This window comes from Electrona antarctica (genome assembly GCF_951216825.1).
Source record: "Electrona antarctica genome assembly, chromosome: 8".
Lineage (NCBI taxonomy): Eukaryota > Metazoa > Chordata > Actinopteri > Myctophiformes > Myctophidae > Electrona > Electrona antarctica.
Window position 1 is genome coordinate 24,601,284 of NC_136789.1, and position 27,324 is coordinate 24,628,607.

At 46.1% G+C, this 27,324-nt stretch overlaps 1 protein-coding gene across 1 annotated transcript; it reads right to left on the minus strand.

Annotated features, from left to right (window-relative positions):
* Nucleotides 1–208: 208 nt before the first annotated feature.
* Nucleotides 209–25,216, minus strand: LOC306928669 (uncharacterized protein; the record flags this gene model as incomplete). The annotated part of the gene is made up of 4 exons (XM_079508939.1): nt 209–3,842; nt 7,522–7,667; nt 23,722–23,853; nt 25,183–25,216. The coding sequence occupies 4 exons, from the start codon at nt 25,214–25,216 to the stop codon at nt 2,928–2,930; spliced, it is 1,227 nt and encodes a 408-aa protein (XP_079365065.1). The 3' UTR covers nt 209–2,927.
* Between the last annotated feature and the right edge of the window lie 2,108 nt (nt 25,217–27,324).

Here is a 27,324-nt window from a genome sequence, read left to right on the forward strand (position 1 = left end):
GTTGTGTCAAATAGTATTTGCACAAACTTCCACGGTTTGTTTATCCTCCCGTTGTTTGCCGAACGGGCAGAGTTTGCAACGTGCAACGATGCAAGTGCCATAAGGTTTCACAACTTCAGAGTCAAACTTTCCTGCGATTGAACTGCCGTGATTTGATCAACCCAGCCCATCCAAGAGAATGAAATAAAACACAACAGATATGCAGATGCTGACTGACTGAGTTCTGATGCTCATTGTAAAAAGAGGAAAGACATGCTCAGTAGTAGTGAAGAAGGACCAGTGAAGCTTGCCAAATAAGGAACTTTCTAGACCCTTCTTTCCGCACACACACATTGTTATATAATGTTTCTACGGCTTACTTTGCTTTCTCCACAAATTGTTCAACCCTTTATTCATCTGTGTTTTTAAAAGTTTTTTTTCTATACCCCTGAGAAAATACCATGGACCACTTTAAGTATAAAATACATCTCTCTGAGAGAAAAACAGAAAAAGTTTTTTTTCCTCAAAATGAAACAAATTTACAAACAAGTAAAATTCAACAGGCCTCTGAAGCAGATTGTTACATTTCAGTCATTCGTCAAATAGGAGAAGTGACTGGAGCAGGAGCCTGGATTTAAGAGAGTCTGGTCGCTACGTTGACAGCAGCCATGACAGATTCATGACCCTCCCCCGTTGATGGAGGCAAATTCTTAACCACAGTAACCCCGTTGTCCCTGTTTTTGGGGCAATAAATGTAAAGACATTTTAAATAAAAAACGTAGATACTGTGGGGCTTAAGTGGTTAACTTCCCTTCTAGGTTCCAAGATAGGGGCAGTGACAAGAACTCAACGCGACCAAACTCTCTCAAGCCACGACCCTGGACAGTCAACTAGTTATGCGGGGCACAGAACATGTAGGCAGCATTTTTGCACTAGTATGATAGCACTACATTTGTGTGGCTTTGCTCGTGAACTGTTGCAGATTATTCCTTGATTAATGGCAAAAGCTGCATTGTACATCCTTTTTTTTGTATCAGGCACTAGACAATTGTTAAGGTGGCAGGAACCCACTGTTGGCTTAAACATATAAGTCACCAGTACGAGATAGGACTGCCTTCGGCTTGATTGTAACAAATCAGATTGAGACACGACAAGATTGATCGGCTGATTGATTGGGTTTTAAGGTTGGGGTCTTATTTGGTCGGGCAGGTGAGGGGGGGGGAGAGCGACAGAAGGCACAGTTTAGTAGAATTATGTTTCTCCCGTGATTTTAGTAAAAAACAAACAAAAAAAACAGGAAGAATCAGAATGTAGCTGACAACAGCCAGTCAGACTGGGTGTTTGGACAGCAGCTCAGCTGTCTAAGAGAGAGTGTGTGTGTCCAGTATAATGAACAGCAGCTCAGCTGTCTAAGAGTGTGTGTGTGTCCTGTATAATGCGTATACACGTGACCGTCAGAAAGGACGCTGAGGTTTGTGTCAATTCACTTTCACTTCAGTCGGTTCACAAAGTGGGTTTTCTTCCCATTTCAAGAAATGGACATCAAAGCCACGAAGCTCCCGACTGCATGCTCTTTGAAGAAGTCAATAATTATGCTTTTAACGTTCACAATTTGGCTTTGACATTGAACTTGCATTTTGCAGTTTCTGAATGTATTGGGTGTATTCAAAGTGAACTGAACCAGAACGTGACTGAGCTAAGTTACAGTGTTTTATGCACATGGATTTACTGTATATCGTCTCAGTCGGGTGGAAACCTTACATGTCCAATAAACGTTACTTTTTTTAGGATTCAAATTCAAAAATAGCAAAAGCAGCAGATCGACAAGATCGAAAGAAACTCATCGAGCTTTCAGATCCGCTACTTTTGGTGCTTTTGTGTGATGCTGTAGTATGATCTGATCAAGTAGGGAATTAATGAAGGTTAAAATATGGAGATAAGAGGTTCCTGCCCGACAGCACCGATGTTACAGTTCCCTTTAGTCGTTTGTGCTTTTCAAGGCCAATATGATTGCCGAGTGTCTGTGACACCTCCTGCACATCTGAAAAACAACAGAAAAAAATAAACAAACAACTGAAAAGCTATACTTTTGGGATGGATCTTAACAGCAGGACCCGGGGAATAGACCCTGAATCAGCTTGAACAATAATAATAATGCCCAGAATTATTTCTCCTCAATTCCAGATGCACAGTCAACACCAGCCACTGGAAGTGGATACTTCACACATAAAGCAGAGGGGTAACTAACACAAAAAAAAAAAGAGTAAAAGTAACGTCTGCTTCCTATATGTTGAAACGTACAGCACGTTGTTGTGTCTAGCTAACCACAAACTATGGTCTGGTGCAGCAGCTATTTGACGGACTAACAGCTACATTCAAACCCCGTCTCAGAAAAATTCAAAGCACATAATAGAGATTGTTTCCACTGGTACGTATGATAGGGATTTGGATCTAGTGCAGACATTCTCAAAATGGGGTCGGGGGACCCTCAGGGTTCTTTGAGGGTGTTCCATGGGGTTCCCAGATAAATGATTGATAATTAGGGACCAAATGGACCCTTACAGGTCTGTAACTCTGGGAGTTACAGACCTGGAGTTACAGGTCTGTAACTCTGGGAGTTACAGACCTGGAGTTACAGGTCTGTAACTCTGAGAGTTACAGACCTGGAGTTACAGGTCTGTAACTATGAGAGGGTAACCTGTAAGGGTTATTATGGCGGTCCAGGTTTGAGAACCACTACTCTAGCAAAGAGAAGGACTGCCATGGATTCTAAACAGTATACTGTATAGACAGACGGTTTGCCAGTGGGATGCAAGGATGTGACTCTGCTCAGGTAAAACAGTATGTAGGTGTATATGTGTGTGTCCTGGTAGACACGCGCGAGCGCGCGTGTGTGTATGTCTATGCAGTGTGTTTGTGTGCATGTCCGAGATTCTCAGTTTTTGTTTTTATGAAGCGAGCACGCTCCTCCTGAGCAGGTCCTCGTTCCCAGCATGCAGCTGTGGCAGGCGGAGCTTGCGCCTGCCCGCGGGGCGCATGTCCGTGTCGCTCTGCTCGCCGTCTGAGAAGTACCCGTCAGTCTCGGCGGCGGCGTCCAACAAGGACGCCCCTTTCTCCGTCAGGCTCGAGTCCCTGTCGGAGGAGGGCTCCGTCGACTCCGCCCTGCCCCTGGCCCCGCCTCCTCCTCCTCGGCCGGCCACGCCCCTCCCTCTGGATCTCCCCTGGCGGGAGAGACGCAGCCGCAGCGCTCCTCCGCTGCGGTGCGCACCGCCGCCCGCGGGACTGGAAGGCAGAGGCGGGGAGGAGGGGGTCACGTGGACGCTGTCCCAGGGGCAGTGGTCCTCTGAGATGTGACAGGAGTCCATTTTAGAGATGGGGGGCTGCGGCGGGGGGTCCCTCTGTGTGTGGTGGTGGTGGTGGTAGAGGAGCTGGAGGTGCGAGGCCTTGGAGGACCTCTCCCTGACCCTCTCCCCTCTCCGGGCCGCATGGCTGGGCTTGTCCTCCTCTGCCCCGGCACTGGCCCAGGAGCTCTGAGCCGTGGAGGGGCTGCTGCCAGCGGAGGTGGCCGTGGCGGAGCAAGGCGTCTGGGGCAGGCTGGGGGCGGTGGGGTGAGGGTGCCCGCGGGCCCGGGGCACACAGGGGGCAGTGGGGTGAGGGTGCCCGCGGGCCCGGGGCACACTGGGGGCGGTTGGGTGAGGGTGCCCGCGGGCCCGGGGCACACTGGGGGTGGTGGGGTGAGCGTGCCCGCGGGCCCGGGGCTTGCCGGTCCCTTTGGGCTTCCGGCCCAGGTGGGGGGTCTTCCAGGCCGACTGCATGGAGTTCTCCATCATCAGGTTGAGCAGGCTCTCCTCGCCCTGCAGCAGCTGCATGGGGAGACATGAGAGTATCAGCTGCATGGGGAGACATGAGAGAATCAGCTGCATGGGGAGACATGAGAGAATCAGCTGCATGGGGAGACATGAGAGAATCAGCTGCATGGGGAGACATGAGAGAACCAGCTGCATGGGGAGACATGAGAGAATCAGCTGCATGGGGAGACAGCTGCATGGGGAGACATGAGAGAATCAGCTGCATGGGGAGACATGAGAGAATCAGCTGCATGGGGAGACATGAGAGAATCAGCTGCATGGGGAGACATGAGAGAATCAGCTGCATGGGGAGACATGAGAGAATCAGCTGCATGGGGAGACATGAGAGAATCAGCTGCATGGGGAGACATGAGAGAATCAGCTGCATGGGGAGACAGCTGCATGGGGAGACATGAGAGAATCAGCTGCATGGGGAGACATGAGAGAATCAGCTGCATGGGGAGACAGCTGCATGGGGAGACATGAGAGAATCAGCTGCATGGGGAGACATGAGAGAATCAGCTGCATGGGGAGACATGAGAGAATCAGCTGCATGGGGAGACATGAGAGAATCAGTTGCATGGGGAGACAGCTGCATGGGGAGACATGAGAGAATCAGCTGCATGGGGAGACATGAGAGAATCAGCTGCATGGGGAGACATGAGAGAATCAGTTGCATGGGGAGACAGCTGCATGGGGAGACATGAGAGAACCAGCTGCATGGGGAGACATGAGAGAATCAGCTGCATGGGGAGACATGAGAGAATCAGCTGCATGGGGAGACATGAGAGAACCAGCTGCATGGGGAGACATGAGAGAATCAGCTGCATGGGGAGACATGAGAGAATCAGCTGCATGGGGAGACATGAGAGAATCAGCTGCATGGGGAGACATGAGAGAATCAACAATCCAAGAGGCTATGGTAATAAGTCGGATCTGCTCGCTTTCTGAGAAGTACCCGTCAGTCTCGGCCGCAGCGGCCAGGACGGACGGCTTTGTATGGCAGCAATGCAGCAACATGAGCATAACAATAATAATGACGTGCAATAAGGCATACTCACTTGTACGGATACACCAGAGTAATCTAGTAAGAGAGTAATGACACTCCCGTTGACTCTCATTGTAACAATGGAATGCGGAAGTGCTCATTCTACCTCAATGGAATAGTTCCAGCCATAGGAGCAATGTTTGGAACTATCGCCCATAGGCACCCGCTTTGCGGTGAGATCAAAGCGTGTCACCACTCTCTTACTAGATTACTCTGGGATACACATAATACTTAGTACACTGAACAATATCAGTTCGGAGAAAGAAGAGAAAGGAGGGGAGGAGAGGAGAATCGGTTCATCGCTAACTATTCAACTGTGCTATCCTCTGATTCCTCTCTGCTCGGAGCGGAGCGGAGCCCCCTTACTGCCAAACAACACACAGAGCCCAGAACCCTGGGCAGAACAAAAGGAGGGTCAGCCACAGTGCAGCTCTCCACTCCTTGGCAACCTCCTTGGTTTGACAGATAGTTGCACGCACATGAAGGGGAGGCCTGTGCATGGCAGCTTAGGATAGGAGAGTTTGGAATCACATTAGTCTCACCGATCACAAATGCACAAAATAACACTACATCTAAAACATGTGTCAATGCATTTACACATTGATTGTGTACTGTGTTTCCAAATCGCATGGAAACGAGTCGACTTTATTGCATTTGCGTGTTTGTTTTTTAGACCGTTCTGTCCGTATCATGTTCACAAATGCACTTTCTTCTTAAAATCACATTAACCCTGGTGTCTCTGTTTTGGGCCGTTTTTTTTTAAATAAAATTAAAATCGAATACTTTCTCAAGTTACTTTCAAAAATAACAAAAATAGAAGATCCACAGGCTCTATCTTTGCCAGAGTGTGGCTGCAGCGATGGTGATGGGCAGGTCCAGGTGGTGGGTGGGTCGGTCTAATCAGCGTGCATGACTGATGAGCAGAATATTATAGATTTTGTGCCGGCGAGCTGTGATGGAAGAAGTACCCACATTTGTTACTTAATTCTGGCTGCGTTTATCCAACTCCAGCCTGTTTTCAAATACGCTTATACCTTTTAAGTAGTCACAGAATATTCATCTTTACTACGATCACATCCCCAACCGTTGGTAATTAGAGACGATCCCTGCGCACCCCCCCCCCCCCCCCCCCCCCCCCGCAAAAGAAATAACAACACGTCTGAAACATCCATCTGTTCAATAGTCAATTGAAAATTGAATGGTGGTCGCTAGGCATGTAACGATATATCGATTTAAATCTATATGAATCCTGCACTGACCGCGGTGACGCTGTGTGTCCCACAATGCAACACTTGTGTTCCAGTCAGTCAGATAACTGCTGACTGCTAACTTGGAAATTAGAACGAACGTGTAACACAGTGTACACTAGTCTTTTAAACTGTTTTTTCAGAACTTACAGTATGTTGTTACTGTACATAATATGTTTTCATATGAAAAGGTATGAGCACCACTGATCTAATATATCAGTGGTTCTCAAACCTTTTCACGTCAACGGCCCCCCAAAATTATATGTATTTGGCCGCTGGTTAAAACTAACCCGTGGCTTCCTGTGAGGTTAGGTTTAGAGTTGGGTTTTGGATAGGGTGTCGGACTCATGACTGTTAGTACGTTAGGTGAGGTTAGGTTTAGAGTTGTGTTTTGGATAGGGTGTCGGACTCATGACTGTTAGTACGTTAGGTGAGGTTAGGTTTAGAGTTGGGTTTTGGATAGGGTGTCGGACTCATGACTGTTAGTACGTTAGGTGAGGTTAGGTTTAGAGTTGTGTTTTGGATAGGGTGTCGGACTCATGACTGTTAGTACGTTAGGTGAGGTTAGGTTTAGAGTTGTGTTTTGGATAGGGTGTCGGACTCATGACTGTTAGTACGTTAGGTGAGGTTAGGTTTAGAGTTGTGTTTTGGATAGGGTGTCGGACTCATGACTGTTAGTACTTCGGATCAAAGACATGCACCCACCGCTGACATGTGAAATGACCTGGGGGTTAGTCAATGGCCACATGCACCCACCGCTGACATGTGAAATGACCTGGGGGTTAGTCAATGGATCAAAGACATGCACCCACCGCTGACATGTGAAATGACCTGGGGGTCAGTCAATGGATCAAAGACATGCACCCACCGCTGACATGTGAAATTACCTGGGGGTCAGTCAATGGATCAAACGCATGCACCCACCGCTGACATGTGAAATGACCTGGGGGTCAGTCAATGGATCAAACACATGCACCCACCGCTGACATGTGAAATGACCTGGGGGTCAGTCAATGGAACAAACGCATGCACCCACCGCTGACATGTGAAATGACCTGGGGGTCAGTCAATGGATCAAACACATGCACCCACCGCTGACATGTGAAATGACCTGGGGGTCAGTCAATGGCCTGGGGGTCAGTCAATGACCTGGGGGTCAGTCAATGGCCTGGGGGTCAGTCAATGACCTGGGGGTCAGTCAATGGCCTGGGGGTCAGTCAATGGCCTGGGGGTCAGTCAATGACCTGGGGGTCAGTCAATGGCCTGGGGGTCAGTCAATGACCTGGGGGTCAGTCAATGGCCTGGGGGTCAGTCAATGACCTGGGGGTCAGTCAATGGCCTGGGGGTCAGTCAATGACCTGGGGGTCAGTCAATGGCCTCTGAAAAGCTGTTTCCCTACCTGGTCTGACAGGAGGCTGGCGCTCTTGTCACGGTGCTGCCCTCCCAGAGCCCACTGGCTCAGCATGTCATCAGCCGTGATCTGGACGGACTGAGCCAGCCAGCTGTCAAACAGAGAGTTGTCCAACGGGAAGGACTTGGGTAGGCCTGAGAGGGAAGAGAGGAGAGGCAGAGAGAGAGAGAGAGAGAGGGAGAGAAAGAGAGTTCAGTCAAGACACTTTCGTGGAGATAAACCATTTTCAGGTTGCATTCAATCTCCTGTGATACTACAGATCATCTTGTGCAAGCATGAAGCAGAATCTGAGATCACTAACCCCACCGAAGCGGAGCCTAAGATACATAGTTATTACATGGACATTATATTGAACCCTTCAAAAGGCATAACTTAAGATACACAGGTATAACGTCATACAATCCACAGACTCTATACAATTAACACACAGACATACTGTAGTGAAGAACTAAATGCCACAAAAGGAGGAGGCCGGTAGGTGGAGGGAGGTTGATCACTGACAATCTGCAGTAGAGGTGCTGTAAAAGATGCGTAAAAGGACCGTCCAGATCAATCAGCATTGTATGTGTTAATCAGCATTGTATGTGTTAGCTTGATAGCGAATGAGATGGAGGCTGACTGGACGTGGGAACAGCCTGACTGCCGTCCCTGGCTGAACTATAACGATGCTCAACGAGTGAGGGACGGTGCACAAAAAGCCAGAGAGAATGGTGGCGATAGAAGGACAGAGCGAACGGGGAGAGGGCAGGGTAGGACAGAAGCATGGAGGGAATAGAGACAGAATAAGTAAGCGGAGAGGGAGGGAGGGAGGAAGCGTGAGAGAGTCAAATTATATCACAAATGGAACTCAATCAAAAGGCCAAGGCCTCAATTCATAAGTACCACGTCAATGTCTCAGCCAGAACATTCTGTTGAGATCCTTTTCAATTCACTCATCTCAAAGAAGCAATTCACCCACAAATGACACCAGCATTCATTCTTAGTAATTTTGTTGTAAAAGGAGAACATGAAAACCTTGGTACGAGCATTCCGTCAAGCCCATGTTTATAGAACCGTGTAATTGCGGTTATAATGAAAAATATAATAACAAAATGTGAAAATAGTGATGATTAAACAAAAATAGAAAAAGGGCATCAGGTTTTGCACATTATGTACAGTACATGTTACGTGCTAATTTCTATACGATATTAAGGCCTCACCTCATAGCTGAGTAACAGATTCCCATCAAGTTGATTATTGTTTTGGCATTTCAAAATCAGACTGATTGAGCCAGCTGTGTGTTGTCATGAAATCGACTATTAACCCATTAAAAACCAAGGGAAGCATCTGTGTAACCACTTTAACCATTATTTTATACTTTGGCAATTCAAAAATAGCAAATATACAAGCTCAGAGCATAGTGCGTAAATTTGTGCTGTGCTATGAGCTTGTAGATCTGCTATTTTTGAATATATATATTTTAAAGCAAATTTTAATTCAAATATTTGCTTCCAGGGGTTCCTGGAACAAAATATGGGGGTCAGCAGCCAAATACATATACTTTTGGGGGGGGTTCTTGTCAAAGTTTGAGCACCACTGAAATAGCATAGGTTTTGCAGAAGGTTTTGGAAGCCTTGGTTGTGTTAAAAGACCCGGGGAGTTTCAGGTGGGGTCGTGGGGAGGATTCTGTGAGACAAAGGAGCAGTGTGTCTGTGTGACAGACACTGTAGAACAGGGGTTCTCAACCCGTGGGTCGCGACCCCTCGGGGGGTCGCCAAATTATTTTAGGGGGTCCCCAAATTATTAAAAAAAAAAAAAAAAAAAAAAAGGTTTTTTTTTAATTTTTATTTTCACGATTTTTCAAAAATAGCAGACCTACAAGCTCGTAGCGCGCCACTCGGTGGCGCGCTACGAGCTTGTAGATCTGCTATTTTTCAATAGCTAAATTATAACAATGCTTAAAACACCAAAAGGGGTTCCCGCCCAAAATGGTTTAAGGTTATTGTAGCAGTCAATTTATATTGGGGGTCGGGAGGGGGCGGGGCGGGGGTCCCGAGACATTGCCAAAGCATTTCCGGGGGTCCCCGGCCAAAAACGTTGAGAACCCCTGCTGTAGAATACAGCTACTCAGCTAGGAATCTGGGTTATACTCACTGGTCGTGGGGAGGATTCTGTGAGACAAAGGAGCGGTGTGTGACAGACACTGTAGAATACAGCTACTCAGCTAGGAATCTGGGTTATACTCACTGGGCAGACAGACAATGAAATAAACCTTTTTCCTAAACGCCTATAGGGGCCGGTAAGATCTTTCTCCGCAGTGTTCTTAAATGCTCCGTCGTATGACAAAAACAAGGAACTAGGCCCAGACGTATAGGGTCAGTGATGATGACAGACCAGCGCTGCTTTCCAGGTCTGAGATAAGGGCTGAGCCATGCCAGCAAATCCATGAGAAGTTAGCTACGCTATATATTATTCTGTACCAAGATGAGTGAAGGGAATACGTTTGTGTAAAAGCGGTTGCCAGAGTATAGCAACAATAAAGTGAGCTATAGACGTCACGTTTGGCTAAGTCAGCAAACCAGATGCATTGTGTTGGCTCTAGTCCCGCGTTGCCAGACTGTTGCCTCTCACAATTTCCAAAATGCTTACATACGGTAATATTATCCTAATATAAATCAAAATCATGTAAGCATACATAGCTTGCTGCTTAGCAGAAATGGAAATAAAATGAAGCTCTAAAGATATTTTAAAATACATTTTTGTGAACGGAAATGCGTCACAGAAGCGGACGCTCGGTAGGCCAATCAGAGGCACATTTGTTTTCTCATGCACTCTGATGCCAATAAAGCTCCTTTTGGATTTAATTGATGAGTCCCGGAAAAGACATGCTGTGATTGGCCAGTAGTCACTTGAGTGGCAGCGACGCAGCATGCCTTCCGCGTGGCCTTCCACACTTCCGCTTGACTTCCGCCAACTGCAGCGGCCAATGCGTCATCTATTTTTTTTAAATATCTAGCATACCCCCCGCATGCACACACGCACGCACACACACATACTGTACACATTGGGCTCCATTTTCGTCACCACTAAACCCCTTATCCCTAAACTTCTTTGCCTTTTTTTTTTTACTATTTTGCAAAACATTTTTTATTCGTTAAAATGGCCAGTCTACAAGCTCACAACATGTCAATGTAGATTGGCTAGTTGAACTATTCAAAAATGTTTTTCAAAATAGTAAAAAAAATCACACCCGTGTGAACTGAGTGGTGCAACTCCCAGCCCTACCCCCCCTACCCCCCCCCCCCCCCCCCCCCCCCCCCCTCTCTCTCTCTCTCTCTCTCTCATTAGCAGGCAACAGTGCAGCACTATCTCTCTCTCTGTTTCTGGCACAACAGCGCCCCTACTGGTACTCATGAGTCACACATGAGTCACACACAAACATAGGTTAACACGGACATTGCTGTTCCTTGGAGTGGTTGCACCACTCAAAAAAGGCAAAGAAGTTTAAGGATAAAGGGTTTAGCGGTGATGGAAATGGAGCCCTATGTGTCTCTACCTGGATCACCTTATGATAAAACAAGACAAAAGCATTATAAAAAGATACTATAAATTCCCATATGACCAAGAGGTTTAACTGAGGTTTAAAAGTGCAGGATCAAATGCTATTTTCTATTTTCTTAAAGTTTTGGGTATGTGTGATGATGAACCAATTATCTTCCCGCAGTCGACGAACGCCTTGGCCGATGTTCTCTCCAGTCTATACATGTGCTTTTTTAGCTTCATGCTGAGGAAGGTGACAGTCAGGCGTATGCACTATGCAGGGACAAACACTGAGAGGAAGGTGACAGTCAGGCGTATGCACTATGCAGGGACAAACACTGAGAGGAAGGTGACAGTCAGGCGTATGCAGCACTATGCAGGGACAAACACTGAGAGACGAACACCATGTTGCTTTCACTTCATCAGCAATGAACATTATAAACCTGGTTTACAGCAGTAATCCCGTTCCCTGTCTCAGTCCCAACAATGCATTCTCCACACTGTGGCCTGTGTGTGGTGACTGTCTGTGTGTGACTGTGTGTGTGTGTGTGTGTGTGTGTGTGTGTGTGTGTGTGTGTGACTATGTGTGTGTGACTATGTGTGTGACTGTGTGTGTGTGTGTGTGTGTGTGTGTGTGTGTGTGTGTGTGTGTGTGTGTGTGTGTGTGTGTGTGTGTGACTGTGTGTGTGTGTGTGTGTGTGTGTGTGTGTGTGAGTGTGCGTTGCAGACGGTGCTCACTGTGTTGTGTATATAATTAGGAGATTTTCATGGCTCCTTTTCTGTCACTATGGGCTGCCAAAATGCTGCCGAAGCACTGTGTGCCGTCTACTGCAGCAATGTCGTTTTTTTTTGTCACTTTGTTGTACACGCACGCGCACGCACACACACACACACACGCACGCGCACACACATACACACGCACAGTCGCACACACACAGATACTAGTGCAGAGAAGCGGGGATGGTTTTTGACAGACAGAGAGGGGAAGCGAGGGAGAAGGTGTGCATAGGAATGAGTACAGTACAGTACAGAATACTGTCAGCATGCGAGAGCAGAGAGAGAATCATAATGTAACTTTTGTTATCATCCCCAGGGCTGATGCGTCTACTCTTATCAGCCCCATCAGCTTTTTTTATCACCGCATTCCACCCCTGCAAATAATGGTATACCTGTACATGTGATAAAAACCTTTTTATTCATCTATTATCCTCTATAGTATACGCAACCTTTATTTATTTATTATTTATTTATTTGTTGAAGGGAGAGATAGGACAGTGATGGTGATGAGCTTGGCTGCATTGATTGGCCAGCTGCTGCATCTTCTCTAGGAGTTACACGGTAGCTAGTCTCGGGGTAACTATTCCACAACCTCCGACTGTTACATACAGTAGAAGAGTCTGGAAATACACCTCCCGAAAGCCGAGCAAGGAAGCTGTCACTTCCGTTCCAGAAAATATATTCTGAATTATCTTTACGTTTGAGTTCTGAATTTACATTGGGTTTTTTTATAAGCAGCACGCTATATAGGCTTAAATATTTTTTTCTTTACATTAGCCCATTTTGGGCGGGAACCCCTTTTGGTGTTTTAAACATTATGTTATGATTTAGCTATTGAAAAATAGCAGATCTACAAGCTCATAGCGCGCCACCGAGTGGCGCGCTATGAACTTGTAGGTCTGCTATTTTTGAAAAATCGTTAAAATGTGCCTCAAATCTTTCCGAAAATTGTCATGATTTAGAAAACTTTTTTTTTTAAATTTCGACGTCAGGCCTGAATGGGTTAGGGCAAATGTGCGTGACTGTAAAGAGGAAACAGAAGGCGGAGAGGAGGCGCCACAGCGCTTCCGTCCGTGCTCCTGTCAGACTATAGGGCAGCTGACTAATCCAGTGGTTCACAAACCTCTTCATGTCAAGGACCCCCAAATTGACACTAATTAGCCCGCAGACAACCCATTTGAAAAGATATGCCAGGGACCCCATAATAAGAGAAGATTTTTACGGCTCTAGCAGTGATTCTCAACCCGTTTAATTTCAAGAACCCCCCAGTTTGAGATGAATTAGGCTACGGTCCCCCATTTAATGGCATTTCTATCTCTGGGACCCCAATTTATTATTGTAAAATCAATGTTCATTTTATTTACCTCTGAGAGTGTACAAATGGAACCAAAGAATGGTCAAGTTTAATTTACAAAAGAACCCACAAAAAGTTAGGATATGAAGATAAGAGGTTTTTTTGCCCAACAATGACAGCAACGATATTTTATCTCCAAATTGTCCTTGTGAATGAGATTAGAGTCAATTGAATCAGCTGCTCATTGATGAGGACACATGCAGAGCAGACACTGGAGAAGGACAGGACAGTGGGACACATTATGCAGCACAGCACACACGTTGGCCTGCCTCCTTGGTTTTTGCAGACATTTCTAGTTCCACTTCTCGCCTTTGCCTCCATCCTTCTAACACCACCCCCCCACCCCCCCCCCCCCCCCCACCCCCCCCACACACACACACACACAAACACACACACACCTCATCGCCAGCAGTCCCTAGACTCAGCAGCCTGGAAGACGCCAGGAGGTGCTGTGAGTGTGACACACACACACACACGCACGCACGCACGCACGCACGCACGCACGCACGCACGCACGCACGCACACATGTCACATGTAGATAAACACAAGCACACACACACAGAGAGAGAGAGAGAGAGCCAACAATACGTTTCCATGATGCAGCACATCTCTCTACAGGAGATGGGCCAGGCGTTGAGAGGAGGGAGAGAGGTGAGCAAACGGGTGTGTCGAGGAGGGGGGGGGGGGGGGGGGGGGTTGGAGTCAGACAAAGCAGTGAGGAAGAAGAGGAGGAACGATAGAGAGAGAGAGAGAGAGAGCAGGAGGAATGAGGGGTAGGTGTGGGGAAGATGTGTGTGTGTGTGTGTGTGTGTGTGTGTGTGTGTGTGTGTGTGTGTGTGTGTGTGTGTGTGTGTGTGTGTGTGTGTGTGTGTGTGTACCACAGTGCTGGTGATGACACTGTGCCAAACGGTGACGAGCTGCCGTGGCCCAGTTCTCTTCACAGCCCGTCGGGTGGAAACCTCACATGTTCACAACGGTTACTTTTCAGGATTCTAATTCGAAAATATCAAACAACAAGCTCAAGAAAAAGACGCGTCGCTGCGTCTCGAGCCTGTGGATTTTAGACATTTGATGCTTTTGTGTGACGCTGTATTATTAATCAAGTAAGTAGGGCTTAATTTATGGAAGAATACAAAGGGCCCTATCTTGCGCCAACCCTTACGCCTTATCGCTAAACTTATTTATTTTGCCATTTTGAAAAACAATTTAAAATAGTTCAACTAGCCGATCTACATCGACACATTGTGAGCTTGTAGATCAGCTATTGGAACTACTTTAAAAGGTTTTTAAAAATAGCAAAACATGGCAAACAAGTTTAGGTATTTTTAGGTAGTTTAGGTGCAGCAAGATATTAGCAAGATATAGCCAAAAGAGTTAGAATGTGGCGATAAGAGGTTTTGCCTGACAGCAATGAAATACACCAACGGAAGTAGTACGTCACCTGCAATGCACGTATGCACTGTAATATATCATTTTGCTCTCCCTCTCTTTTCTCTGGGTCCCGAATCTACACTGTAAAATCAGTATTCTCTGTGTACTCGGTGTTATTGTAACAAAAAGGAACCAAATGGACCCTTACGGAAGGGTCCATTTGCACATTCTCATCCATTTGGATCCTTGGTGGTCCCCGGACCTGACATTGAGAAGAAGTAGCCTAGCTATACTGTAGCTTCAATCAGAACAACATACTTCCCTTTCCACAAAACAAACTTCCCAACTAAACCCTTTTAAATTCATTTTTTACTAAAGCCACTTTCAGCTTTGTGTGGTGGCTGTGGCTGTAAATCCTGACTGCTCCCTGCTTCTTCTATTTGTAGGCTGAATTACAGTATGTCAGGCTATGGCTACTTGGTCACTGCTATGTCATGCTAATGCTAGGCTATGGTAAGCTCCGGTACAGAATAGCAAACCCTGGTAGGCCTAATGGTATTTTGTGAGGCTATATTATGCTACAGTTATAACACGGTTTGCAGTGGTAAATTACAGTTATAACACGGTTTGCAGTGGTAAATTGAAGTTCAAGTGGATGCCGCCGGTCCGCTCAAGGTGACAAAAAACCTGAGAAATGCGCGACGGGGTGGCTAGCTCGCGATCATGCTAAGAATACACGCATGTTAGCCAGCGCTGCTGTGAGAGACAACGCTGGGAAAGGAATGTGCTGGCAGTGGAACAGGGCCAAAATGGCCTGTGTGTGTGTGTGTGTGTGTGTGTGTGTGTGTGTGTGTGTGTGTGTGTGTGTGCGCGTGCGTGCGCATGTGTGTGTCCTGTTGCTAGGCCTAAAGCCCACACTACAGTGTGACGATTTTCCCAGGTGCCAGCCGTCTCCCTAGCAACTCCATGACAGAGCAAGAGACAGAGAGAGAGAGAGAGAGAGAGAGAGAGAAAGAGAGACAGAATGGAGAAACGAAAGCAAGGGCTGAGAGTGAATTAAACACCTCAGAGAATGAGGTGAATACACTTGACCACACGGACTGTGACAACAATGCATCACATCTATAACCAGAGAGGCACACAAATGAGGCACTGAATGCAGTACTGGTCTATTGCTACTCTACAGTCTATTATTGTACTATTGTAACTTTAGGAGCCCAGCTAATCACTAACAACTACCGTCCATTAACAGCCAATAGGGTGTCAAAAAACCTTGGAGTTCCACTTGACCAACACATTAACTTTGAACTGCATGTTGGTGGTCCAAACTAGTTTCTTTCAATTAAGAAACATTGCTAAAATCTGGTCCTCACTAACACCTCCAGACCTGGAAATACTCTCCATGCTTTTATTTCCTCCTGTTTGGACTGTGTAATTCCTTGCTTACTACGCTGAGTACTATACATCGCCTCCAGCTGGTGCAGAATGCGGCTGCTAGACTTTTAATGAATACCTACAGAAGGTCATATATCACACCTGTGCTTGCTTCATTATACTGGCTACCAATTGACTGTAGAAATGTCCACGCGCTGGCCCCAAATTACTTAACTGAACTATTGCGCCCCAAGGTCAATGTGAGATTATACTTCGGTCTTCAGACAAAGGCCTTAATTGTCACTGTCTCTATAACGAGGCTGAAAACCAAAGGTTTTGAAGTGGTAGCCCCCACTCTCTGGAATGGCGATGCCTTTAAAAAGCTGCTAAAAACCCATTTGTTTCGACAATATTTAGTTTTTACATATTTCTATGTATTGTTTTGGCTGTATCGTTTTGTTTCTTCTTTTTTTTTTTAGTGGTGCAACCACTCCAAGGAACAGCAATGTCCGTGTTCAACTATGTTTGTGTGTGACTATGTTTGTGTGTGACTATGTTTGTGTGTGACTATGAGCACCAGTACCAATGAGTACCAAAAGTGGTGCTGTTGTGCCAGAAAAGGAGAGAGAGAGATAGTGCTGCACTGTTGCCTGCTAATGAGAGAGAGAGAGAGAGGATTTGCACCACTCAGTTCATACGGGTGTGATTCTTTTACTCTATTTCAATGGTATGTTCTTGTTTCATTTCTGATCTTGTGTGATATTACAAATCATCCAGACCTTTCAGGTAATCTGGGAAAGGTCTGCTTTCTGTCCCTAAAAAATAGTTAGTTTTTATGCATAACATATCTGGAACAAACTCAGAGAAGAATGCAGGTCTGCTGCACTCTTATTTATTTTAAATCACATCCTAATGTAAGGTCCGCTAGTATTTCCCACTACGTCACAACACAGTCTTGTCAGTTGTGAGTTTGTAGATCGGCTATTGTCGCCGAACGTTGGTCCTAGAATTGAGATGCTAGGGTTTACGTGGTTAAGTGGTCCAGGGGACTCGGATGAGTCAGGTATTTACTAGTAATGATGTGTAGATGCTAGGGCCCGGGTTACGTGGTTAAGTGGTCCAGGGGACTCGGATGAGTCAGGTATTTACTAGTAATGATGTGTAGATGCTAGGGTTTACGTGGTTAAGTGGTCCAGGGGACTCGGATGAGTCAGGTATTTACTAGTAATGATGTGTAGATGCTAGGGGTTATGTGGTTAAGTGGTCCAGGGGACTCGGATGAGTCAGGTTTTTACTAGTAAGGATGTGTAGATGCTAGGGGTTACGTGGTTAAGTGGTCCAGGGGACTCGGATGAGTCAGGTATTTACTAGTAATGATGTGTAGATGCTAGGGTTTACGTGGTTAAGTGGTCCAGGGGACTCGGATGAGTCAGGTTTTTACTAGTAAGGATGTGTAGATGCTAGGGGTTACGTGGTTAAGTGGTCCAGGGGACTCGGATGAGTCAGGTATTTACTAGTAATGATGTGTAGATGCTAGGGGTTACGTGGTTAAGTGGTCCAGGGGACTCGGACGAGTCAGGTTTTTACTAGTAATGATGTGTAGATGCTAGGGGTTACGTGGTTAAGTGGTCCAGGGGACTCGGATGAGTCAGGTTTTTACTAGTAATGATGTGTAGATGCTAGGGGTTACGTGGTTAAGTGGTCCAGGGGACTCGGATGAGTCAGGTATTTACTAGTAATGATGTGTAGATGCTAGGGGTTACGTGGTTAAGTGGTCCAGGGGACTCGGATGAGTCAGGTATTTACTAGTAATGATGTGTAGATGCTAGGGGTTACGTGGTTAAGTGGTCCAGGGGACTCGGATGAGTCAGGTATTTACTAGTAATGATGTGTAGATGCTAGGGGTTACGTGGTTAAGTGGTCCAGGGGACTCGGATGAGTCAGGTATTTACTAGTAATGATGTGTAGATGCTAGGGGTTACGTGGTTAAGTGGTCCAGGGGACTCGGACGAGTCAGGTTTTTACTAGTAATGATGTGTAGATGCTAGGGGTTACGTGGTTAAGTGGTCCAGGGGACTCGGACGAGTCAGGTATTTACTAGTAATGATGTGTAGATGCTAGGGGTTACGTGGTTAAGTGGTCCAGGGGACTCGGATGAGTCAGGTATTTACTAGTAATGATGTGTAGATGCTAGGGGTTACGTGGTTAAGTGGTCCAGGGGACTCGGACGAGTCAGGTTTTTACTAGTAATGATGTGTAGATGCTAGGGGTTACGTGGTTAAGTGGTCCAGGGGACTCGGATGAGTCAGGTATTTACTAGTAATGATGTGTAGATGCTAGGGGTTACGTGGTTAAGTGGTCCAGGGGACTCGGATGAGTCAGGTATTTACTAGTAAGGATGTGTAGATACTAGGGGTTACGTGGTTAAGTGGTCCAGGGGACTCGGACGAGTCAGGTTTTTACTAGTAATGATGTGTCCCGTCTAATCCCACGATTGACTCGTGAGGGAAAAGCGTCTAAGAAAGCCTTCAGATTTACAGGCCTGCTCAGGGATTAGGAATAATGGTTTTACGGCACTTTTAAGGGTCTGAGTAAGAGGGGGCACATAGGGACACAAGTTTTGGTTTGGTATGAAATTGTATATAATTCAGTGTTACTATAGGCTAGGTGCACACCACGATCTCCATTTCATGCAAAGATCTGATTGGTGTATGGCCAAACAAACAAGGGTTTTTAATCATATTAACCCAGGACTCCTATAAAATAACCCATTTAGACCTGAGACAGATCCTAAAAATGCATTCTAATGTTTTCAGAAAAAGTGAAAAGAAATTACAAACAAATGATCTATATGCTATTTACTGTACATAGCAACAACTATCCCAAAAGGTGTTCCCGTCTTGATTGATTTAATAATTTGTTAACACGATTGTTACATTAGGCTACATGTACTGTAGTACAGTCAATAAAGCTCTGGGGGCTTGTTTCCATTGTGGTCAATTGTACTCAATTAATTAGTACTTACTTACAATACATATGGGTAGAATATGGAAGATGCAACTCTGGATGTGCCCAAGCATCAAATAACTCCCACACCCCTACTTAACTTAAGTCACAGCAGAAAAACAGGGCCGCGCACATTCACATATACCCACACACTCGCATACATACAGTATATACACAACATACACATAAACATTACAACTTGTTTTTTTACTTTGTATACAGTGAGAGAGGAAGAGGCTACATGGGCTACGCACACGAACGCACGCGCACACGCACGCACACGCGCACACGCACGACAATACACAGAAGGGCTTGTTTGTCATGGAAACACTAGCTGTGTGACTGATGAGAGAGAGAGGACGACAGCAAGAACACAAGAGAAGGTATAATTCGAGAAAATGAAAGATATAACAAGCATACGAATAGCGGGGAGGAACAGAGACAGAACTACCTGTATGAGGGGAGGAGAGAGAGAGGATGGGAGTATGAACACATAAAGAGAGAGAGAGAGAGAGAGAGATTATGATCAGGACAGGCAGGCAGTCGGGCAGAGATGAACGGCTCTCCCCTCCACTGCCTACGTCCCTGTGTTTATCTGTTATCACCGTTGTGTGTATTGATCACATTCACATCGACAGGAAAACATTGCTGACCCCGCGTCGCTCGCTGGGTAAATAAGGAAAACAAGAGACAGCTCGATCTCCCTGTCTGCCGTATTGTGTGTGTGTGTGTGTGTGTGTGTGTGTGTGTGTGTGTGTGTGTGTGTGTGTGTGTGTGTGTGTGTGTGTGTGTGTGTGTGTGTGTGTGTGTGTGTGTGCGTGTGCGCACGCACGCGTCATGTGACCAAATGCTATATGAAGGCTAAATGCCCAGATATCCTCATTATGCTTTTACTACAATATGTAGCTTGCCCTAAAAGATAATGGGAATGCAGCGCAAACATACTGGCACCAACACGTGGTGTTGTGTTATCTGTGTGTGCGCGCGTGCACAAGTGTTTGTGTGTGCGTGCACGAGTGTTTGTGTGTAAGCAAAATAACTCTGGAATGGATGGGTGGATTTCTATGAAACTTGGAGAAAAGTATATATATATATATATAGTAAGTAAATATATAGGCTTATAGCATTGATTAACTTGTTTTCCTAAAAATGCTGTGAGCTGATGAGAAACAGGGCTTTAATACAGCTGAATACAAGGAGTACAGGTCGCAGGTCACACAGCTGGCAGCAGTAGAGCTTGTGTTTAATGGCTGTGCAGGGGAGAGGGATGTAGACCAGATCAAATGTATTATTGTTTTTCTTTAGCCAATTATGAGGTGAGAGTCAAGGAAGAGCAAGTCAGTCTTATCTGTGTGCTTTGCACGCAGATAAGACTGTAGGATGTAGACCTACAGTCTGATCTACATCACACGTTGTAGGATGTAGACTACAGCCTGATCTACATCACACTGTGTAGGATGTAGCCTACAGTCTGATCTACATCACACTGTGTAGGATGTAGACTACAGTCTGATCTACATCACACTGTGTAGGATGTAGACTACAGTCTGATCTACATCACACTGTGTAGGATGTAGACTACAGCCTGATCTACATCACACTGTGTAGGATGTAGACTACAGTCTGATCTACACCACACTGTGTAGGATGTAGACTACAGTCTGATCTACATCACACTGTGTAGGATGTAGACTACAGTCTGATCTACATCACACTGTGTAGGATGTAGACCTACAGTCTGATCTACATCACACTGTGTAGGATGTAGACTACAGTCTGATCTACATCACACTGTGTATGATGTAGACTACAGTCTGATCTACATCACACTGTGTATGATGTAGACTACAGTCTGATCTACATCACACTGTGTAGGATGTAGACCTACAGTCTGATCTACATCACACTGTGTAGGATGTAGACTACAGTCTGATCTACATCACACTGTGTAGGATGTAGACTACAGTCTGATCTACATCACACTGTGTAGGATGTAGACTACAGCCTGATCTACATCACACTGTGTAGGATGTAGACTACAGTCTGATCTACACCACACTGTGTAGGATGTAGACTACAGTCTGATCTACATCACACTGTGTAGGATGTAGACTACAGTCTGATCTACATCACACGTTGTAGGATGTAGACTACAGTCTGATCTACATCACACTGTGTAGGATGTAGACTACAGTCTGATCTACATCACACTGTGTAGGATGTAGACTACAGTCTGATCTACATCACACTGTGTAGGATGTAGACTACAGCCTGATCTACATCACACTGTAGGATGTAGACTACAGTCTGATCTACATCACACTGTAGGATGTAGACTACAGTCTGATCTACATCACACTTTGTAGGATGTAGACTACAGTCTGATCTACATCACACTGTGTAGGATGTAGACTACAGTCTGATCTACATCAGACTACATCACACGTTGTAGGATGTAGACTACAGTCTGATCTACATCACACGTTGTAGGATGTAGACTACAGTCTGATCTACATCACACTGTGTAGGATGTAGACTACAGTCTGATCTACATCACACTGTGTAGGATGTAGACTACAGTCTGATCTACATCACACGTTGTAGGATGTAGACTACAGTCTGATCTACATCACACTGTGTAGGATGTAGACTACAGTCTGATCTACATCACACTATGTAGGATGTAGACTACAGTCTGATCTACATCACACTGTGTAGGATGTAGACCACAGTCTGATCTACATCACACTGTGTAGGATGTAGACCACAGACTGATCTACATCACACTGTGTAGGATGTAGCCTACAGTCTGATCTACATCACACTGTGTAGGATGTAGACTACAGTCTGATCTACATCACACTGTAGGATGTAGACTACAGTCTGATCTACATCACACTGTGTAGGATGTAGCCTATGTGTATGTCGTGTGACTGACTGACGGTTATACTGAATAAATCTTTCTATTGTCATTGTCTCCACCAGGCCGAAGGCATGGGGAGAGAGTATGTTTTGCACTCCGTCCGTGTGTGTGTGTGTGTCTGTGTGTGTGTGTGTGTGTGTGTGTGTCCGTCCTTCCGTCCGTCTGTTACCAGCTAATCTCCGGCACTGTTGGCCCAATCCATGCCAAACTTTGCACACACACTCCCTGGATGCCAACAACGAACCTCTGCCCCAAATATTCCTCAACGGCCTGTTATAGCGCCACCATGAGGCCGATTTAGGCAAAACACATTTCTGTAGATTACTCGTACACATTTTATCCATACATCACACAATTCGGTATACACTATCTCCATAGTCATGTGATCAACACGGATCTGCACCATTTCCCATCTTCCATTCTGATTGGCTAAGATTGGTTTCCAAAGCTCACATGATTGGTCCGTTTCGAACAAAATGCCACAAATCACAAACACAGTGTGCAATTTCGGTGAAATTATACACGCACATTTCCACTAGGCCGAGGACGACATGCCACTCATTTTTTCCCACATCAGCCTCACGGTGGCACTATAACAGGGCAATTCCTGTTTTTACCTATAACTGCATCGATTTGTATACAACTTATGTATGCGCACTCCCTAGAGGCCATGAAAAAACATTTTCCCTGCATCCCTCCACATCTGCCGGTTATAGCGCCACCATGAGGCCCATTTCTGCAAAACACATTGTTTATGTTAGTTGCACAGATTTCATCCAAATCTCACGCAAATCGGTACACATGATCTCTGTAGTCATGTGATCACGACGAGTCTGATTCTACACTGATTGGCTAAGATTGCCTTCCAAAGTTTTCAGGAGTGGCCCGTTTTGTACAAAATGCTGCACATGTCCTGCTCATCCAGAATTCTATCCTCAGAGATGCTATGAGTGATCTGGCTCTGCATTTCCTCAACAAAATGAAGAAAATTGTTGGAAAAATCAAACAAACATGTTTATATTACTCCTAAACAATTTGCCTAACATCACACTCACAATCCTATCCTCCTGGTGGAGACCTGTGCCCAGAAGGGCACCTTTTCTAGTTTAATATCGTACTGTATCAAGGTTCTGATAATCTTTTGAGAGTTTAAATTCTGCTCAACTTTTAGACTGGAGTCCACGTCAAGAGTGAGGCCCAAATAATTATACTATTCTATCTATTATCAGTCCTCCCTCCCACACCTATCTTTCTCAGCCTTTACATCTCTCTCTCTCTCTCACTCTCTCCCCCCCCCCCCCCCTCTCTCTCTCTCCCCCTCTCTCCCTCCCCCTCCCGCCCTTGCCCCTCGACTGTCCTATATATCTTCCTCAGTGTGTGTGTGTGTGTGTGTGTGTGTGTGTGTGTGTGTGTCCCTCTTAGAGGAGAGGTGATCTATCACATCCAGCCTTGTCCTGTCATGTCAGTGGTGTGAGAGCTGCAGTCAACTCCTATTAGAAGCCTTACAGCTGCTGCTGACACTTTGTCTGCACCAATCAATTTACCTGCTAGGAAACAAGGGACAGGGGTGACATGTGTGTGTGTGTGTGTGTGTGTGTGTGTGTGTGTGTGTGTGTGTGTGTGTGTGTGTGTGTGTGTGTGTGTGTGTGTGTGCACAGTTCATTATTAAAGAGCTGGAGAGACATGGAGACTGCTGTTATTGAACACATTATAGCAATGATTACTATAATGCTTTAACCTTTTAACAAAACATGTGTTGGTTTAACCCCAAAATATAACTTACCACGCACACGCACACACACACACACACACACACACACACACACACACACACACACACACACACACACACACACACATTACCTAGCTGTTTGAGTAGAGAGACATTCTGTGACTTCCATCTCTCTCTCTTCTTGTCAGGGCTGCTCTTTCTTCTCTCCTTTCCTCTCTCCTTCACTCCATTCTGCTTCCCCTTCTCTGCCTTCTGGCTTTTCTCTGCAGGAAGAACACAGCATGTTGTTGTTAGGGACATTCACCGTGAGAGAGAGAGAGAGAGAGAGAGAGAGAGAGAGAGAGAGAGAGAGAGAGAGAGAGAGAGAGAGAGAGAGAGAGAGAGAGAGAGAGAGAGAGAGAGAGAGAGAGAGAGAGAGAGAGAGAGAGAGAGAGAGAGAGAGAGAGAGAGAGAGAGAGAGAGTGTGTGTGTGTGTGTGTGTGTGTGTGTGTGTGTGTGTGTGTGTGTGTGTGTGCTCAGGAATGTGACAAAAAAAATCCATGAATTCAAGGTTTCATGAGGTGTGTATTTGTAATCTTTAAGTGATTGATTGATTGAAACATTTATTAACAGTTTGCAGAATTACAGTACATTTCAAGCACAAACTCAATACAAAGACTGTTAACACCATGGAAGCCCGGGGCGGAGATCTCCGTCAAGTTCAAGGTCATGGTCAAGTGCCCAAGCTGGATATTGATAAATAGGACGGAGATTAATGATAACAAAACCGTTTGCATCGCTCCAGAGCCTAGGAGCGCTTGTTGCCCGATCCGATGACGTGTCAAAAAGTGACACGTCATCGAAAATGTCCCCTGCCTGTTTAGCTGACGAAAACGAAAATCTTAAAACGATCATAACTCATCTAAATCATCCCGTCTAATTCTGGAAAAAAATCCTGTGTTTGACGGCCTTCCGCGGTCCAGTCGCTAGTCGCGATAGATTTATTATTACCTCCCGTTGTTGTCGATCGACTCTAGAGTGGTGTGGCTATTGTTAGCTGCTACACAGACATGCACACCAGCTTCTGGCGCGCCGGTAAAAGTGGTCCGTGCGCTATAAATGATGGGCACATGGATGAAATGGATTAAATAGTTCCGGGCTACTAAGGTGTTAACTGTGAGTGGACGACCCAATTAAGCATTACACTTGTTTACATGAGGGTCAAGTGTGAAGATTGTGCCTGTAAACATCATCTGAAGGTCAAACAGCATCTGAAGACATGAACACAGTAGATCAGTGGTTCTCAACCTGTGGGCCGCGGACCACTGATGGGCACGCGAGGGCAATGCAAGTGGGCCCCCCAAATCACTGTTTAACACCATGGTAATGATAACATAACATTTAATTAACCCATTTTGGGCGGGAACCCCTTTTGGTGTTTTAAACATTATGTTATAAGGATTTAGAAGATTTAGAAGATTTTTTTTAAATGTTGAGGTCAGGCCTATGGGTTAAAAAATCATATGGTATTTTCTTTGCAATTCTGAAAAACAAAAATGTTTTCATTGATAAACAGGCACTTAATGTTGGTCCAAGTAAACAACAGAACATGCTCTGTTTGGGCTGTTTGGGGGCGGCGAACACCATGAATGAACCGAGCCGCAAAACACAATCCACTGAGAAAGTTCCCAGAGGTTCCTGATGCAGACACTAGACAGGGTGGAGAACCCTGATGCAGACACTAGACAGGGTGGAGAACCCAGAGGTTCCTGATGCAGACACTAGACAGGGTGGAGAACCCTGATGCAGACACTAGACAGGGTGGAGAACCCTGATGCAGACACTAGACAGGGTGGAGAACCCTGATGCAGACACTAGACAGGGTGGAGAACCTGCTCTAAAGGACATGATGCAGACACTAGACAGGGTGGAGAACCTGCTCTAAAGGACATGATGCAGACACTAGACAGGGTGGAGAACCTGCTCTAAAGGACATGATGCAGACACTAGACAGGGTGGAGAACCTGCTCTAAAGGACATGATGCAGACACTAGACAGGGTGGAGAACCGCTGCTCTCCCAGAGGTTCCTGATGCAGACACTAGACAGGGTGGAGAACCTGCTCTAAAGGACATGAAGTCAAAACATGCTCTCAGTTCAAACTCTTTTGTTTTCTCTTGTTTCCGCTCTCTCTCTCCCACAAACTCTGTTGTAGAGATATTACCTTTCACCAAAAACACGCACGCACGCACGCACACACGCACGCACGCACGCACGCACGCACGCACGCACGCACGCACGCACGCACGCACGCACGCACGCACGCACGCACGCAAGCAACCAAACAAACAGACGCACACACGCACGCACGCACGCACGCACACACAGGGGTTTTCAGGTGACACACATGTTGGGTGACACATAACAGAGTCCTGTGGAGGAGCTCCTGCTGAGAGCTTTCCCATCACGCTTATAGGAACCTCATATTCACCACCTCCTGCTGGGAGCCTGGCAGCTAACACACACACACACACACACACACACAAACACGCACGCACGCACGCACGCACGCACGCACGCACGCACGCACGCACGCACACACGCACGCACGCACATATATACATATATACAAACAGATGCACGTGCACAAACATCTACTCAATGCACGAGTGCACCCAAAGTAACTTAAATGCATACATTGTCACAAATTGTCCACATCTACACAAATGCGAGCAAGTGGTAAATGTATATGCATACTATTAACACACACACATGCAAATGTCAATTTACATAAAACATGCTCAAACACACAACACACAACACACATGTACATCATTGAAATTCAGATCCACACGTCTACACACACAAAACAGGGAGGCAGCACTGCACCCCACAAAACATGCGCACGCGCACACGCACAGTCGCACACGCACGCGAACACGCACACGCACATGCACACACACACACACACACACACACACACACACACACACAGTCACACTCCAGTGACTCTCTCCCACACGGTGATAATCTCCCTTATTGTTGGGATGTCTTGTTGCAACACGCTCCTGCAGCTTAAACAAACACGCTGAGTACTGACTGCATGGACCAATGACTCTGCTGTGCTATGCTGCTGCTGGTGTGTGTGTGTGTGTGTGTGTGTGTGTGTGTGTGTGTGTGTGTGTGTGTGTGTGTGTGTGTGTGTGTGTGTGTCATAGTGAGGACTATTTGTCTGGTCCTCACAACTAGTTGTTTTGTGGTTAAAAATAATACACATTGTCAGATGTATAGGTGTTAGGGTCAGAGTTCTCCCTATTAAATGCTTTGTTGCGGATGTGTACATGTACAGCCAGGAGTGTGTTTGGGATGTGGACATGTACAGCCAGGAGTGTGTTGGGGATGTGGACATGTACAGCCAGGAGTGTGTTGGGGATGTGGACATGTACAGCCAGGAGTGTGTTGGGGATGTGGACATGTACAGCCAGGAGTGTGTTGGGGATGTGGACATGTACAGCCAGGAGTGTGTTGGGGATGTGGACATGTACAGCCAGGAGTGTGTTGGGGATGTGGACATGTACAGCCAGGAGTGTGTTGGGGATGTGGACATGTACAGCCAGGAGTAGTTCTGTTGGGGATGTGGACATGTACAGCCAGGAGTGTGTTGGGGATGTACAGCCAGGAGTGTGTTGGGGATGTACAGCCAGGAGTGTATACAGTTCTGTGGTTCCCAAATGGTCCCACGAACCCAATGGCACC